Source organism: Acipenser ruthenus, chromosome 23 (assembly GCF_902713425.1).
Source record: "Acipenser ruthenus chromosome 23, fAciRut3.2 maternal haplotype, whole genome shotgun sequence".
NCBI classification, from domain to species: domain Eukaryota; kingdom Metazoa; phylum Chordata; class Actinopteri; order Acipenseriformes; family Acipenseridae; genus Acipenser; species Acipenser ruthenus.
The window spans coordinates 4,791,046-4,805,231 of NC_081211.1; the positions used below are offsets into that span (position 1 = coordinate 4,791,046).

The following is a 14,186-nucleotide window of genomic DNA, read 5'->3' on the forward strand; positions in this document are numbered from 1 at the left end:
ATTCATATGAATGGGCAGCCACTCTACCTTCCTCTTTCTTTGGGAAGTTCTTGCTGTACTGCTTGTGTTTTAGTATAGCGGCTATCAAGCAATTGATCCACCTTGGGGGGGGCAAAGAAAAAAAAAAAAAAAGTGCAGTTACATAAACGCACTTCAGAAATGCAGCCTTTCGAAGCAGAAGAGGATGTAAAACACATCAGAAGCACAAAAAAGCATCGAAGCGAAAACAGCAACACACAACATAGCATCTCAAAACAAAGAAATTCAATATTCCCGAAAAATACAGATGGTCTTGAGGTTAGCTTTCATTCATAACTCCCAATAATGACACCTGAGGCCTCTAAAGCAAAACAACACCCACATTCGATACCCTGCAGTTCCTTCTAGCAAGAGTGGTGTGTCATCCCTGGCAATATACTCTCAGTAAATATACCTTCAGTAAAGATACCCTCAGTGAATATACCCTCAGTAAATGTAGTTTATGTTTTTTAAATTGAATTCTAGGCTTTGTAGTTCCAAACCTGAGGTTTAGTTTCATCACTCCGAGGAACCATGTAAACCAGTATAGACAGCACACACCACCTTTACCCTCTCTGTAACTGTATCCTCATCCTGATAAAGTACAGCACCAGTAGACTCTGCATATATCCTGCCTGGTGTCGGGTGAGCAAAATAAGTGCCTACTCATCTCAATGACGAAGGCTGAAATGCTGAAACCACGCTGTCAATTCTTTTTACTATATATGGATGGAGATTAGAGATTACACAACTATGTGCATGCTCATCTGTTTCTATTTATGAACTTGTAGCACCTCGGTCCTGACCTGAACACCCCCTAGTCAGTCCTGGGCCTCTCTGTCAGCTGTGCTGTGTGATGTGATCTGGTTCCTAACTAGGCCTTCAAAGTGAGTGAGTCTGCTGCTCCAGTCCAGCACCCTGAACATACCCATTTGAAATGCTGTTTAGGAAACTGGGTTTTCAAGTGTTCGATTGAATGCAAGTATTGGGTAGGAACAGTATGTTAAAAGGTTGAATGATGCTGCTTTTACAGTACAGTAGGTCCCCGTACTTACTTGCTCATGTCTGTAACGTTGTCTGCAGCAAAGAAAAATGTCCGAAACCTCTCGTGGCAGACTTTAAACACACTGTAAAACAGAATCACAGAAAGGTACACCACTAAAATACAATGTATACAATCGTCTGCCTTTTCAATCATTCTCAACTGTAAGGAGACAAACTCTTTGAAACAGTTTTGACTTATTGAAGCCCATGTTGAAAATATCATGCATAGGTCTCCCCAGTAAATTCATATCAGTACAGAAGAAATTCTCAATTAATAACAACAAATGACAGGCAACTTTTATTTCTGGAAACCAGCTGAAGATTAAATATAAAAAACTGGATAAACTACCAACTACCTTAAAAAACTGGACAGCCAATTAGCTTATTAAGTGTAAGTGTAAACCATGGAATAATTTAGTAAACAGCAACCCAAGAATAGTATTTTCAGTATAACAACTCTGCTGCTTTAAACACTGAGCCCTATTCGCAAAACACTTATAAGGAATGTTCTTAAACAGTGTTTTGAAAATAAGAATAATCTTCTGTCTTCTAATCAAGCCTGATTAAATTAGTGAATAAGGGTTTTACATAAAACAGTCCTTAGCAAAACCATCTTTAACAAAAACATTCCTTAAAAAATCTTTAGTTTTATGAATAGGACCCCACTGATCACATACCATCTGCTGTTGTAAAGATGTGATTATAGACCAGCACTCCAGTTAAAGACTTACTATTTCCTCTTGTGATCGCCAGCACTTTCAATATTGTATGAAGAGACATTAATGAAACCCTCCGCCTTCTCTTCCTGCAAAAAAAAAATCAAATAAAAAGATATTATGAAGTGAGTCTAGTGGCAACTGACTTTCTGATTCTCTAATTTGAAAGATAACCTTTCAGAAAAATGTCAGGTTTTGAATACATTATATCTACACAGACACTCCATTTCAGAAGAAATGTTAAACTCAGTCAACCTGTCCCACACTCTGTAAAGCAGGATGGCACAGAAATGTAGATGTCAACTATTCAGCAAAGCGTGGGGGACGGACCAACATGGAGGAGAGAGGTGCTTTTAAATCTTTAGGTAACCCCACAGTTATCACAGACAGTACTGTAGGTTCAAACTGACCGCTGCCTTCATAAGACAGTAATCCAAATAAAACAAAATAAGAGACTGGATAGGGATGGAGGGAACTGCTCCCTCAACCCCAAAAGGGTGGTCCTTCTCGCACAGGCAACATGGGGAAGGTCACATGACCACAGCTTGTCCCTGCTCTGTAGATACATTAAGAGGGTTATTCTCAGTTTCCAGTGCGGCTACTCCATTCAAACCTGGTGCAGACACATTCAGGGGCTCCTCATAACTGTAAGGCAGTTTGGGCAGAGTTGAGCAACACGAACAGAGCACCAAGCTGCACGGTGACACAGGGAATACTCCAAAGGGAAGTGGAGCTGTGTAAAGGGAGTCAGTGAAGGCCCATGCTGAACACGGTTTAAAGGTCACACTCACATGCTGGCTGTTGTACCAGTACAGCGAGGGTCCCTTCAGCACAAACCAGAAGCGCTGCCACTTCTGTGTGACGAAGACGCTGCTCTCGTTTTTCTTGTTCCAGAGCCAGCCCTCGCAGTCAGCCTTGCCCAGCTCCCGACACGAGATACGTCTGCGACTGGCGGTACTGCGGACCCCTGGAAACATTGACAGCACCACAGTGAGACTGACCGAGTGCACAGAGAACACAGACCCCTGGAAACACTGACAGCACCACAGTGAGACTGACCGAGTGCACAGAGAACACAGACCCCTGGAAACATTGACAGCACCACAGTGAGACTGACCGAGTGCACAGAGAACACAGACCCCTGGAAACATTGACAGCACCACAGTGAGACTGACCGAGTGCACAGAGAACACAGACCCCTGGAAACACTGACAGCACCACAGTGAGACTGACCGAGTGCACAGAGAACACAGACCCCTGGAAACACTGACAGCACCACAGTGAGACTCACCCAGAGAAGGGCACAGCGTGAGTACGAGGAGGTGGCCAAGGGAGACAGCTACAGCTACAGCTATTATATGACAAGTGCTTTGGTCTTGTTTTAAGGTCATGGTTTTTAACCAAGTCAGTTAAGCATCTGACTTTAAGCAAATCAATTATTCAGCAACAGGCTGCTGTTGCTTTGTTGTCAACGGGCTGTTTATGAAGCTTGTTTAAACAGACTGTGCCATGTGGTTTTATCACAGGATTTTCAATCATGATGTCAGAGAGATTGCACTGGTCATATACTATTGCAATAATCTAAGAAATCAATACCTACACATTTGCATCATGTTATACGATAACTGTTGATTTTCTTGTGTCTAAAAGTTTCATATTCATTGGAGAACAACATGTCAGAAGGGATCTACAGTCATCACAGAATAAGGCATGTGGTATCTATGTTTAGATGATACAAACATGCAAATATAACCACTGCTGAATGCATGCATGCTGTGCATGAACATGGAAGGGTAAAGTGGAGATATGGGTTGTGTTCCTCACCTTTTGTATTTGACTTTCTGGAAGCTCTCTCCTGCAAAAAGAGGAGAAGGTTTTTAATTAGTTTTGCATATTAAGTGTGATGTACAATCCAGCACCAAATATCATACAGGACCACTGAAATTAGTTAATTCTATAGGGTGATGCAAAACGTTTTGGCATAGCTGTGTGCACAATGTTTCAAATCCACCCTGTTGCAATACTGTGATCTGCGAATGATTCTGCCGAAGGTATTTTTCAAGATCTTCTGTAAACGCCAACATGGAAGGACAATATTCATATTTCAAATTCACAGAAAGGATCCTTCTATAAACAGCTGAATATAGTCACCTCTATGTCTTAAAAAAAGGTTTTACTCTTACTCTGACAGTAAGAAATACTGGTATGAATATTTCTGATTCCAAAAATTTATTAAAATATTTTTCTTATAGAATAGATTCTGAACTAGAACAAAAAAAAAAAAAGTCAATGGAACTGGTAATATTAAAGAACAATCAGAAAAAACTCCATGCAGCTATTGAGGATGGAGAAGCAGGGGTTGAAACTTGCACTAGCCTGGCACCCAGTCCTGGGTTTGATGTTAATGAAAGCGTTCCTCCCTTAGAGCTGCATGAACAACTCCTGTTAGTAAAACTACTGACTCAGGTGAGTTACTCACACTGTGCAATCAGAGAGATTTACCAAGGCTCTGATTCTTCAAACCCAGGTCTGGGTGCAGGGCTAGTGCGAGTTTCAAGCCCTGAAGAAGCCCTCTCACTTACCTCATGTGTTTGTGCTGCCATCTCGGAATCACTGCCCTGCTGCTCAAAGCTGTGCCTGCGCTGCCAGGAGTAGCGTTTCAGTTCGAGGGTCCCGGGAAGGAATGAGGGGTCACTGGGAGCCCCAGCACTCTCCGGACTGATCCCAGGACTGTGGACACTGCCTTCCCGCACAGGGCTTTCTAGTGTTAACAAAGCACAACACATCTCATTACCATTACATTGCCTGTCTGTCTTCTAGTTTAAATGCACAGTGTTTGCACTGGGGTAAAGCTTAAAGAATCGAGTCCTTACTCTGAACAAACATGGGTGCTGGTGGCGTCAATTTATTACACTGTGCCAGGAGTGTCTCTTACCAGGTGTGGTCAGAGATGGAGGGGTCTGGTCCCCCTTGCTCAGTAGCTCCCCCTCCTGGTCGGAATCGTACCAGGTGGACTGGCTCAGGGAGTACCCGCTATCGCCCCCAGCCTCAGACACCTCCGATCCCCCTCCCAGACTCTTCTCTTCTGAATTCTCGCCTTTATTCCTTGGAAGAAAAAGTGTTCAGTATTTATTTTTTCCCTGAAATTAAATAACTGAAAAAAATGTAATCAAATAAAATATGGTCCAAGTATTGCATGGATGAAAAGCGACTACAACCGGTCCCATGCCCCATGATATCTATACAAATAGTAACAAACAAAGTACAGAATCAGGTGGTGTTGTATCCTTTATATGGGTGCTGAGAATAAAACTTCAAACTTTGTCAACTTGTTGCTAAAAAAATTAGTTTACCTGTCATTTTTACTATAAAATATTGGTTGGTTCCAAATGAAAAAACGCTATAACTTCAAGCAGTAGATTTGAATACATTTTCTTTTGCAAAAGTATTTGTTAGAACAGGACATGCTGATGAAATGTTGTTTCTTTCCTGTAGGATACCAAAGACTAATCACCAATCAATAAAATATTCTTCACTTACACCCTTCAGGAATACTGCTACATTATCAGCTCTGTAGGGCGTTCCTGTTAAATGTTAATCTCGCCCTATTCACGAAACTTTGTGTGACTTATTTAAAATATATATATATATATATATATACATATATATATATTGCTGTATTACAAAAAGTTTGATACGCATGCAACAGTTCAAGACAGAAAACATTTATTGAAGTTTAAAGTATCAAAAACTTAAGAAATAGGATGACTTACTTGGAAAGCTGGGAAAGAGACCTTATAGAAGCAGTAACCCTGTTGAATACTGTGGGAGACTCGGGACCTCCAGGGACCTACAGAAAAACAGGATTGCTGCTGTTATCACACATATCTTTCATTTTAAAATCAAGCCGGAGCATGCAAGAGCAGGCAAGAGCATGCAAAGACGTTCTTCCTCCAGTGCTGTACAGTATGTAGTTGAAGTGACGTACAAGCAGTGAAACACAAAAGCAGGAACTGCACTTCCTGCTAAATTGTTGTTCATTTTTAATGAACTTGGACAACACTGTTCCTAAAGTGGGCTACTTTGGCGCACTTGTCAGACGAGGTGGCTTGCCACACAGTGCCTACCTGTACCTGTGAATCTGGAGGTTTTGTGGCTTTCTCCTGCCTTACTAAGGAGATAGGCACCTTCTTTAAAACCAGAGTCACACCCTCAGGATTTTCCCGGAGTTTCTTTATCAGGTTCTGTCTGCTCCAACCCACCTTTGAATCAACACAAAAGTAGGTATCAATGTTTCGATCAAGGAAAATCAAAGCAACCCCCAACTGGGGCACAGCGTAATGTAAATTCAGAATGCCGAGCCTACCTGCATGAGGAAACAAATACGGATGGCAAATAGTATTTAGTATTTTGTTTTAAAAGCCAGTATATCAAGTTGTTTGGTGTCTTATTGTCTAGAAACTAGTACGACACCAAGGCAGCCACACCTGGTTGGATGTCACCAGGGAATGTAATTCTAGAACCAGCAAATATGAACTGTGTATCTCAAATGGTTTCTGAGATATATGGGGTTTGTCTGACAATAATTACAGACCACAAAGAGAACCCTAGACTCTGTGCCATCTGTGCCAAAAAAATGAAAATGTTGTTACGCTAACAAGAGTTTTAAATATTTTATCAGCCCTTTGAGACCTGTAGTTGTCATATGTCCTATTGTTTTGATAGGGTAAGCTCAGTGTAAAACATGGAATGGGCCACTGCGCTATGCAATGGGAGTCTTATGTATTTCCATCCTTCCCCTGCATGCACACGGACATTTACCCTGGCAAGTGTGCATGGATTATAATGTGCCTCCCAAAGTGATACATACCACAACCTGGTCATTGACTTGAATCACTTCGTCCCCTGGCAGGATCTGCTCACAGAATCCAGCTGGCGACTGTGGAGCACAGAAACATGAGAAACAGCATGTACAGCACTGAGCCCTATCGATGCTAATCAAGCTCAGCTCACTGTGAGAAACAGCATGTACAGCACTGAGCCCTATCGACACTAATCAAGCTCAGCTCACTGTGAACTGGGGAAACACAAGTGGGATTCCCAGCGTGCCACCACGGGGGACCGCTCTCATTTGGGTTAATCATTTCATTGTGAAAGATGTTCCCCCTGATCGTTTGTGCAAAAACTCACTTGTATATTTGACGTTAACTATACAGTATTTGTAACAGTGGTTTACAATGCATCAACAATGATTTCAACTTTTTGAAAAAAAATATCCTTGCAAAACAAGGCATTTTCAGTTAAATAGTTTTTGTTTTAATGGAGCATATCCTTAAACTCCGTCTCCACAAATATCTTAACCTCCACAGTAGGGAATGTGCCTTCAGGCTTGCAATCATTTACACATGTAAAGAGAAAAATCCACAGAGCTGTTGCACTCCAAAGAGACCTGGGGTAATCATCACACATTCCTAATACTTGTGCCAAGCAGTCCCCTGCATTTTTTTTCAATACAATAAAATGACACAGACACCCTGAATAAGCAGCCATGGATATTTAGCCTCTCTGGTGAATGGTTCATTTACTGGATTATAAATTAGAAAATGGCAAGCTTCATATGCATTCAATTATTTGATTAAAGTATATTAGTCCACTGACTGGCTGGAGTGGTAAATGGAGACTCCCACCTGAGCAGCCGTTCCTGTCACAAAATGAAGGCTTGAGCCAGTTGATGTGATCTCAATTCCCTGCAAAAAAAAAAAGGGTTAAGGGCTATTCTAAATGACGTCAAGAAATCTGCATTCACAAACAAGATATTATAATGTCATCATATGAAAGTGGATTATCTCTCCCATCTGCTTTTATTGTGTTCCAGATCCAGAACACGACTCTGTACAGTCTGGATAAACAAACAGCATTAAGAGTCTACTGACAACAGTGCACCAGTATTCTAGAACTTGAAGAATATTACCCTACCATTAGGAGGCATTGGTAGCATTCATCTTAGTAATGTTATTTATGCACACATTGCTATTATTCGGCTCAGAGGAATATTACACAGGTGATAGTGAGTTGACAGTCCAGTTTGTTTAAAGTGATGGCAGGTGCTGTTCAATAGGATTCTGGACTTTGATTCTATTTGACTGGCAACCAAGTTTTAGGTTGCTTTCTGAAAACATACTAAATAGAAAGCCCTTTAAAAAGCAGTCCAGCTGACAGTTCAGACTGTTTCATTTCACTGCAGTTTAAAAGTTAGTATGCGCTGTTAAGGGCGTCTCTTGTTGTTGATGTCACTTTGTGTAGTTTGGGCGAGAGATTCTGGCTGTTTAAACTATGCGAGAGACCCTCGACACAACCTATTAATCACAATACAACTACAATTACACACAAAATTGTTCTTTTTTTGTATGTTCTATGTACAGGATGACATTTGTACACAGGAGAAGATAAGACTTGAATTCTGACAAGCCCTTGTGGTCTTCATTCAATTTCTCATAAGCAATTTATAATTGGCTATAAAGTCATAAACTCTCCCACGCCTACTGCATTGAAACCAGCTTGCCAGTACAGTAAAAAAAAAAAAACCTCCTACCTCTCAAATAAATTCCAACCCACACTAGGAAGCAATCCATACAAGGTTAAACAAATAGCAAACTTAATGAAATAAAAACTGGCTTTTGTTTCTTTATACAAAGCTAAGGGCCCCAAGGTATGGAAATCAGCCAAGTTGAAGAATCTTTGTTTTTTTTCTTGTGGTAGATTTTAGTGTCACTATGGGTTACAAAATGGTGTCTCGCTCTAATGTTCTAAATTACAGGGAAACTAATTCTGGGTGTGCAATGGCTCAACACTGTACAAGGCTTCCTGTAACACACTGTCCAAAGGTTAAAGAAACACATGCAGAGGTTAGCACTCCAAAAGCTTCAACCCATAGGATTAAAGCCTGTAATTAGAAGGTTCTCAGCAGGGCATGATGCCTCCTGGCTATTGCTGTTTTAATTGGTTCTACAGTTGGGTGATATTGGTCCTGTGATGAGAGAGGGTATTGCATTGGTTCCTATGGGCTGTCATTGGTTTTCTGACAGGAATAATGGAACAGGATCTCAGCCTGGCTCTGCAACATCACCATATGAAAGACTGAACTCTACTCCGATTGTTTCTGTCGCTCTGCGTGCTTTGTGTGTTCCACTAGGGCCAGAATAAATCTCAAAGCTAAAAAAAAGAGGTGTTTTGTACTGCACATTTACACTCACTGTCAAGGAGTACATTTCATTTTAATCTGGTTCCTCAAGACTGCTCACATTTAAAAAAAATATCCAATATCAGCTCCCACAACGTGATAAAATCTTCACACAAAAAAGCACAAGAATTGTATGGAATTCTGTTTGAAAAATAATGTTTGAACCATTCCATTATACAGAATATATATTTTTAATACATATACAGACGTGCTCAAATTTGTTGGTACCCTTACAGCTGAAATAATGCTTCATTCCTCCTGAAAAGTGATGAAATTAAAAGCTATTGTATCATGTATACTTGCATGCCTTTGGTATGTCATAGAATAAAGCAAAGAAGCTGTGAAAAGAGATGAATTATTGCTTATTCTACAAAGATATTCCAAAATGGTCTGGACACATTTGTTGGTACCCCTTAGAAAAGATAATAAATAATTGGATTATAGTGATATTTCAAACTAATTTGTTTCTTTAATTAGTATCACACATGTCTCCAATCTTGTAATCAGTCATTCAGCCTATTTAAATGGAGAAAAGTAGTCACTGTGCTGTTTGGTATCATTGTGTGCACCACACTGAACATGGACCAGAGAAAGCAAAGGAGAGAGTTGTCTGAGGAGATCAGAAAGAAAATAATAGACAAGCATGGTAATGGTAAAGGCTACAAGACCATCTCCAAGCAGCTTGATGTTCCTGTGACAACAGTTTAAGGTCCATGAAACTGTAGCCAACCTCCCTGGGTGCGGCCGCAAGAGGAAAATCGACCCCAGATTGAACAGAAGGATAGTGCGAATGGTAGAAAAAGAACCAAGGATAACTGCCAAAGAGATACAAGCTGAACTCCAAGGTGAAGGTACGTCAGTTTCTGATCGCACCATCCGTCGCTTTTTGAGCGAAAGTGGGCTCCATGGAAGAAGACCCAGGAGGACTCCACTTTTGAAAGAAAAACATAAAAAAGCCAGACTGGAATTTGCTAAAATGCATATTGACAAGCCACAATCCTTCTGGGAGAATGTCCTTTGGACAGATGAGTCAAAACTGGAGCTTTCTGGCAAGTCATATCAGCTCTATGTTCACAGACGGAAAAATGAAGCTTTCAAAGAAAAGAACACCATACCTACAGTGAAACATGGAGGAGGCTCGGTTATGTTTTGGGGCTGCTTTGCTGCGCCTGGCACAGGGTGCCTTGAATCTGTGCAGGGCACAATGAAATCTCAAGACTATCAAGGCATTCTGGAGCGAAACGTACTGCCCAGTGTCAGAAAGCTCTGTCTCAGTCGCAGGTCATGGGTCCTCCAACAGGATAATGACCCAAAACACACAGCTAAAAGCACCCAAGAATGGATAAGAACAACACATTGGACTATTCTGAAGTGGCCTTCTATGAGTCCTGATCTGAATCCTATCGAACATCTATGGAAAGAGCTGAAACTTGCAGTCTGGAGAAGGCACCCATCAAACCTGAGACAGCTGTAGCAGTTTGCTCAGGAAGAGTGGGCCAAACTACCTGTTAACAGGCGCAGAAGTCTCATTGAGAGCTACCGAAAACGTTTGATTGCAGTGATTGCCTCTAAAGGTTGTGCAACAAAATATTAGGTCAGCGGTCCCATCATTTTTGTCCATTTTGTCCATTTTTCTTTTATTATTTACAATATTATATTGAATAAAAAATCAAAAGCAAAGTCTGATTTCTATTAAATATGGAATAAACAATGGTGGATGCCAATTACTTTTGTCAGTTTCAAGTTATTTCAGAGAAAATTGTGCATTCTTCGTTTTTTGTGGAGGGGTACCAACAAATTTGAGCACGTCTGTATGTGGTGTTCAGGCCATGTACTGGAAACAAAACATTTTTTCTGAAACACCTACAATATGTAGCACACACTTTAGTGTCAGTGGTTTTTTGGGGGGTTTGTTTTTTGGGTTTTCTGCAGTTGGGCGTCTCCATGGAATAGTCAAATTAGACTGAAACGACATCCCTGACAAACATTATGAAATTGAAGCTCAAGTTAGTTTGAGCTAACAGACAGACACTCCAAGTGTTTTTCAGGTCCACTTAGAAATCTGCGGTTTCTGGTTCTTGGTTCTATGTCATTGGCAGACTCTTCATCCCTGGTTGTGTAGCTGTTTAATCTCAAGGATATTTTCTGAAACACTGGTAAGCATCCTTTTCAGGAATAACAATCAATAAATGAAAGCATTTCCTATTTCTAAGATTTGCTATACCAATAAAACTAGATCTCTTATTCAAATGACGTCTTTAAGGTGTTTTCTGTATACTTGCATATGCATGCATTATTAAGAGGAGTGCCTACCAGATTCTCTCCAGGTGCAACAGGGATCAGCCCCACACTCTCCAGGTTCGCAGTGTGGTTTAGGAGGCTTTCTGAGCTGTTCTTCAGGATGCTGTCACAGATGTCAACGAGCTGTTTACACTGGGCATAGGAGACAAGAACAGTATTATTATAAAACAGCACCCAAAGCAAATGCTATTGAAGTTTTACTAGGAGGCAGCGTAGGGTGTGATGTTTCAAGAAACCGACTGATCCTCCAAAAGGGATTAAATAAATACTGGCCAGCATAATTTTACACATTACTAATGCACTCCTGCACTGATCCATTGAATGTTGAAGGCTGGGTGTGTCAGCTAGACTTGTCTGGTCATCATTGTTAATGTTTCATGAGGGTCATCAGTGGGTCATTCAGTAAAGGCAATAGCACGCTCCCTGGAGTGCAGGGTAAGTTATATAATCTGGAGCTTGCTGGCAGGCAGGGGGTGTTCAGGGCAGGGCTACTGTCCCTCAGCTTTAGTGAGCCTGACACTCACTGTTGCAAGCAGTTTGTTCTAGTCTCACCACAGTAAACTTTCAGCTGAGCGCTGGATTTAAATTCTGTGGATTTCATCGTTAAACAGCTTCCATTACACAGAAGAATGAGACACAAATTGAAATAATGACAGATGCAGCGAGACCAGGAAGAAACAAAGGATACTCACAATGGACACGACTTCTTTTTCTTTTTCATAAGCTGTGCTGTCCTGGAAAAAAAAAAAAAAAAAAAAAACACAACACATTTTTATTACAGCTGTAAATTAAAAATGGTAGCTATCGGTAACTTGAAAATAGTGTCAATGTAAAGTGACTTTCTCTATCTCTATGAAAAGGTGGACAGCAATCTGATGCCTTTTCTTACTAGGTTTAATAAAATGTTAAAAAATGGTTATGCAACAGTTAAGGCACCAGCATTCATGATCAACGAGGACCTGCTGATAGGGTTACAGATTAACTTCAGTCACTCAGCCCTTCACTTGCATGTTGCTGTGACTGATTGAGCTGGTCCTGCATGACTCAAAGCAAGTTTGAAGTACTTTAGCAAATTAGCTTTCATTATGAACTCCTGCATGCAGTACTGAAAGAAAACTACATTTTTTCCCAATTATATTTGTCCTAATTAACACATCTGTACCATGCTCGGTTTTATGGTTTTGCTAGATTTTCAGACACCAGTAAAGAGGAAATCAAATCTAAAACAAGCAAATTAGTTTGGTCTACAAAAAAAAAAGGTTTTGAAATAAGATCTCATTACTTATTCTGTTGAATATTTTGCATTGACTAATGTGGTGTGCAACGTGTGTATAATCAACCTGCAATGAGGACTGAGCATAAAGGCTGACGATAAGCAGAGTTGACTTTAGTAGGAGTTCAGTAATAACCTGGCATAACACAGTGTTGACACAACAAATACTTCTGCGTAACTCCAGCATAGTACAAGGCATTGCAATGCTTACTGTCTATCAACGTTTCTATTCATTTTACAGTCTATCACACAGCAGATTATCTGTATACTACATATGCTACCATGCTTCATATTTGGACCATTTCAATACTGTAATGTGCTTACATGCAGACCTTGTGATATTGTGATATATAGAGTGGAAATCAATTGCATGTTCAATGTGAGAGCTAATAAGTGATGTCATCTGGAGCCCGTCCCCATTTATCCCCTTGATATTCTGTCCGGGAGATTTTAATGTTGTGTTAACAAGCAGACATTAACAGGAGTGACATCAAGCAGGTTTTACTGTTCTATACAGCCTGGCTAAAATAATGAAGGGATAAAGCCTAAGCTCCTTAAACGTCAGTTTCTGAGCTACATAATGAAATTAATAATTAAAGTTCGGGAGGAGGGTCAGACACCAATCTCCGCATCACCAAATTGAATCAATCAATTTACACATTAGCTAATTTAAATTGTTAGCACTATAAATACCCTCTTCACTTATCTCTCAGTTGCGTTTTGATTTCATCGTAACCCACCACCTCCCCATCTCCACCTTTCTTAATAATAGTTTTTATGTTTTATCAAATGGGGGTCTCAGCCTCGTCCAGTTGGCCAGGCAGCGAACCCTCAAACCAAGTTAGGTTTGATGCCAAATGAATGTGTATATACAGCATAGTTTTCTGTTAAATTGCATACTCCGCATTCTCTACAATAAATATTTGTACTAAAACATTTTGTGATTGGTGTTTGTCCCGAACTACTGAAGTGTATTAGTTGAAAGATGAGTCACGGACAAATTGCTTTCTTACTGCAGCCTGAACCTCTATCTCAGGCACCAATTCTGACACTTAAGAATGTGATGCATCTCACTGCACACTGGTTCCTAATAGACTTGATGCATTGCACAGTGATGTGCATTCCCAGTGATGTGACCCACAGAAGCGGAGTTCTGTGGAGGTGCTGGATGATCGTGTAATAAAAAAAAAAGGCTGATTTAAAAGCATGGGAAGAAACAGAAAATGACAAAGTATGGGAAACGCATAGCAAGCTCCAGAAAAGAAAGCACAACAACAGTACTGTGCAGTATACGAGGTACACTTTACACATTACACAAGATAAATGGCATTTTCTGGAAACCAAGAAAACAAGTTTCTGAATTGGTAGTATTGTGTAGGTTCTTGCTTTGAGGGACTTTCTCTTAAGCTGTAATCGCATTTTAAATGTTTAAATGTGAATGCAATAGACTGACACTGCCAGAATCCTAGGATAAAACAATATCAGATATTACATATCATTAGTTCTGAGCTAAATTACAGCCCGTAAATTCACTTGCAATAATAACATCACTCAAGCACAGAAGGCGCACACACCTGCCATACTGTACATGATA

The 14,186-nt window shown here is 40.4% G+C and overlaps 1 protein-coding gene across 4 annotated transcripts in view; it reads right to left on the reverse strand.

Annotated features, from left to right (window-relative positions):
• LOC117412961 (connector enhancer of kinase suppressor of ras 2-like) overlaps positions 1 to 14,186 on the reverse strand; it is a 28,248-nt gene that overhangs the window by 4,910 nt on the left and 9,152 nt on the right. For 3 of the 4 annotated variants that reach the window (XM_058997540.1, XM_058997538.1, XM_058997537.1), the window contains exons 5-17: positions 12,012 to 12,053; positions 11,332 to 11,451; positions 7,466 to 7,525; positions 6,649 to 6,717; positions 5,906 to 6,040; positions 5,552 to 5,628; positions 4,714 to 4,883; positions 4,361 to 4,539; positions 3,603 to 3,633; positions 2,570 to 2,745; positions 1,794 to 1,867; positions 1,074 to 1,145; positions 28 to 101 (exon numbers count right to left, since the gene is read on the reverse strand). In XM_058997540.1, coding sequence (XP_058853523.1) covers positions 28 to 101; positions 1,074 to 1,145; positions 1,794 to 1,867; positions 2,570 to 2,745; positions 3,603 to 3,633; positions 4,361 to 4,539; positions 4,714 to 4,883; positions 5,552 to 5,628; positions 5,906 to 6,040; positions 6,649 to 6,717; positions 7,466 to 7,525; positions 11,332 to 11,451; positions 12,012 to 12,053 — 1,279 coding nt within the window. The remainder of the gene's footprint in view (positions 1 to 27; positions 102 to 1,073; positions 1,146 to 1,793; positions 1,868 to 2,569; positions 2,746 to 3,602; positions 3,634 to 4,360; positions 4,540 to 4,713; positions 4,884 to 5,551; positions 5,629 to 5,905; positions 6,041 to 6,648; positions 6,718 to 7,465; positions 7,526 to 11,331; positions 11,452 to 12,011; positions 12,054 to 14,186) is intronic. The other variant, XM_058997539.1, reaches the window with a different exon arrangement.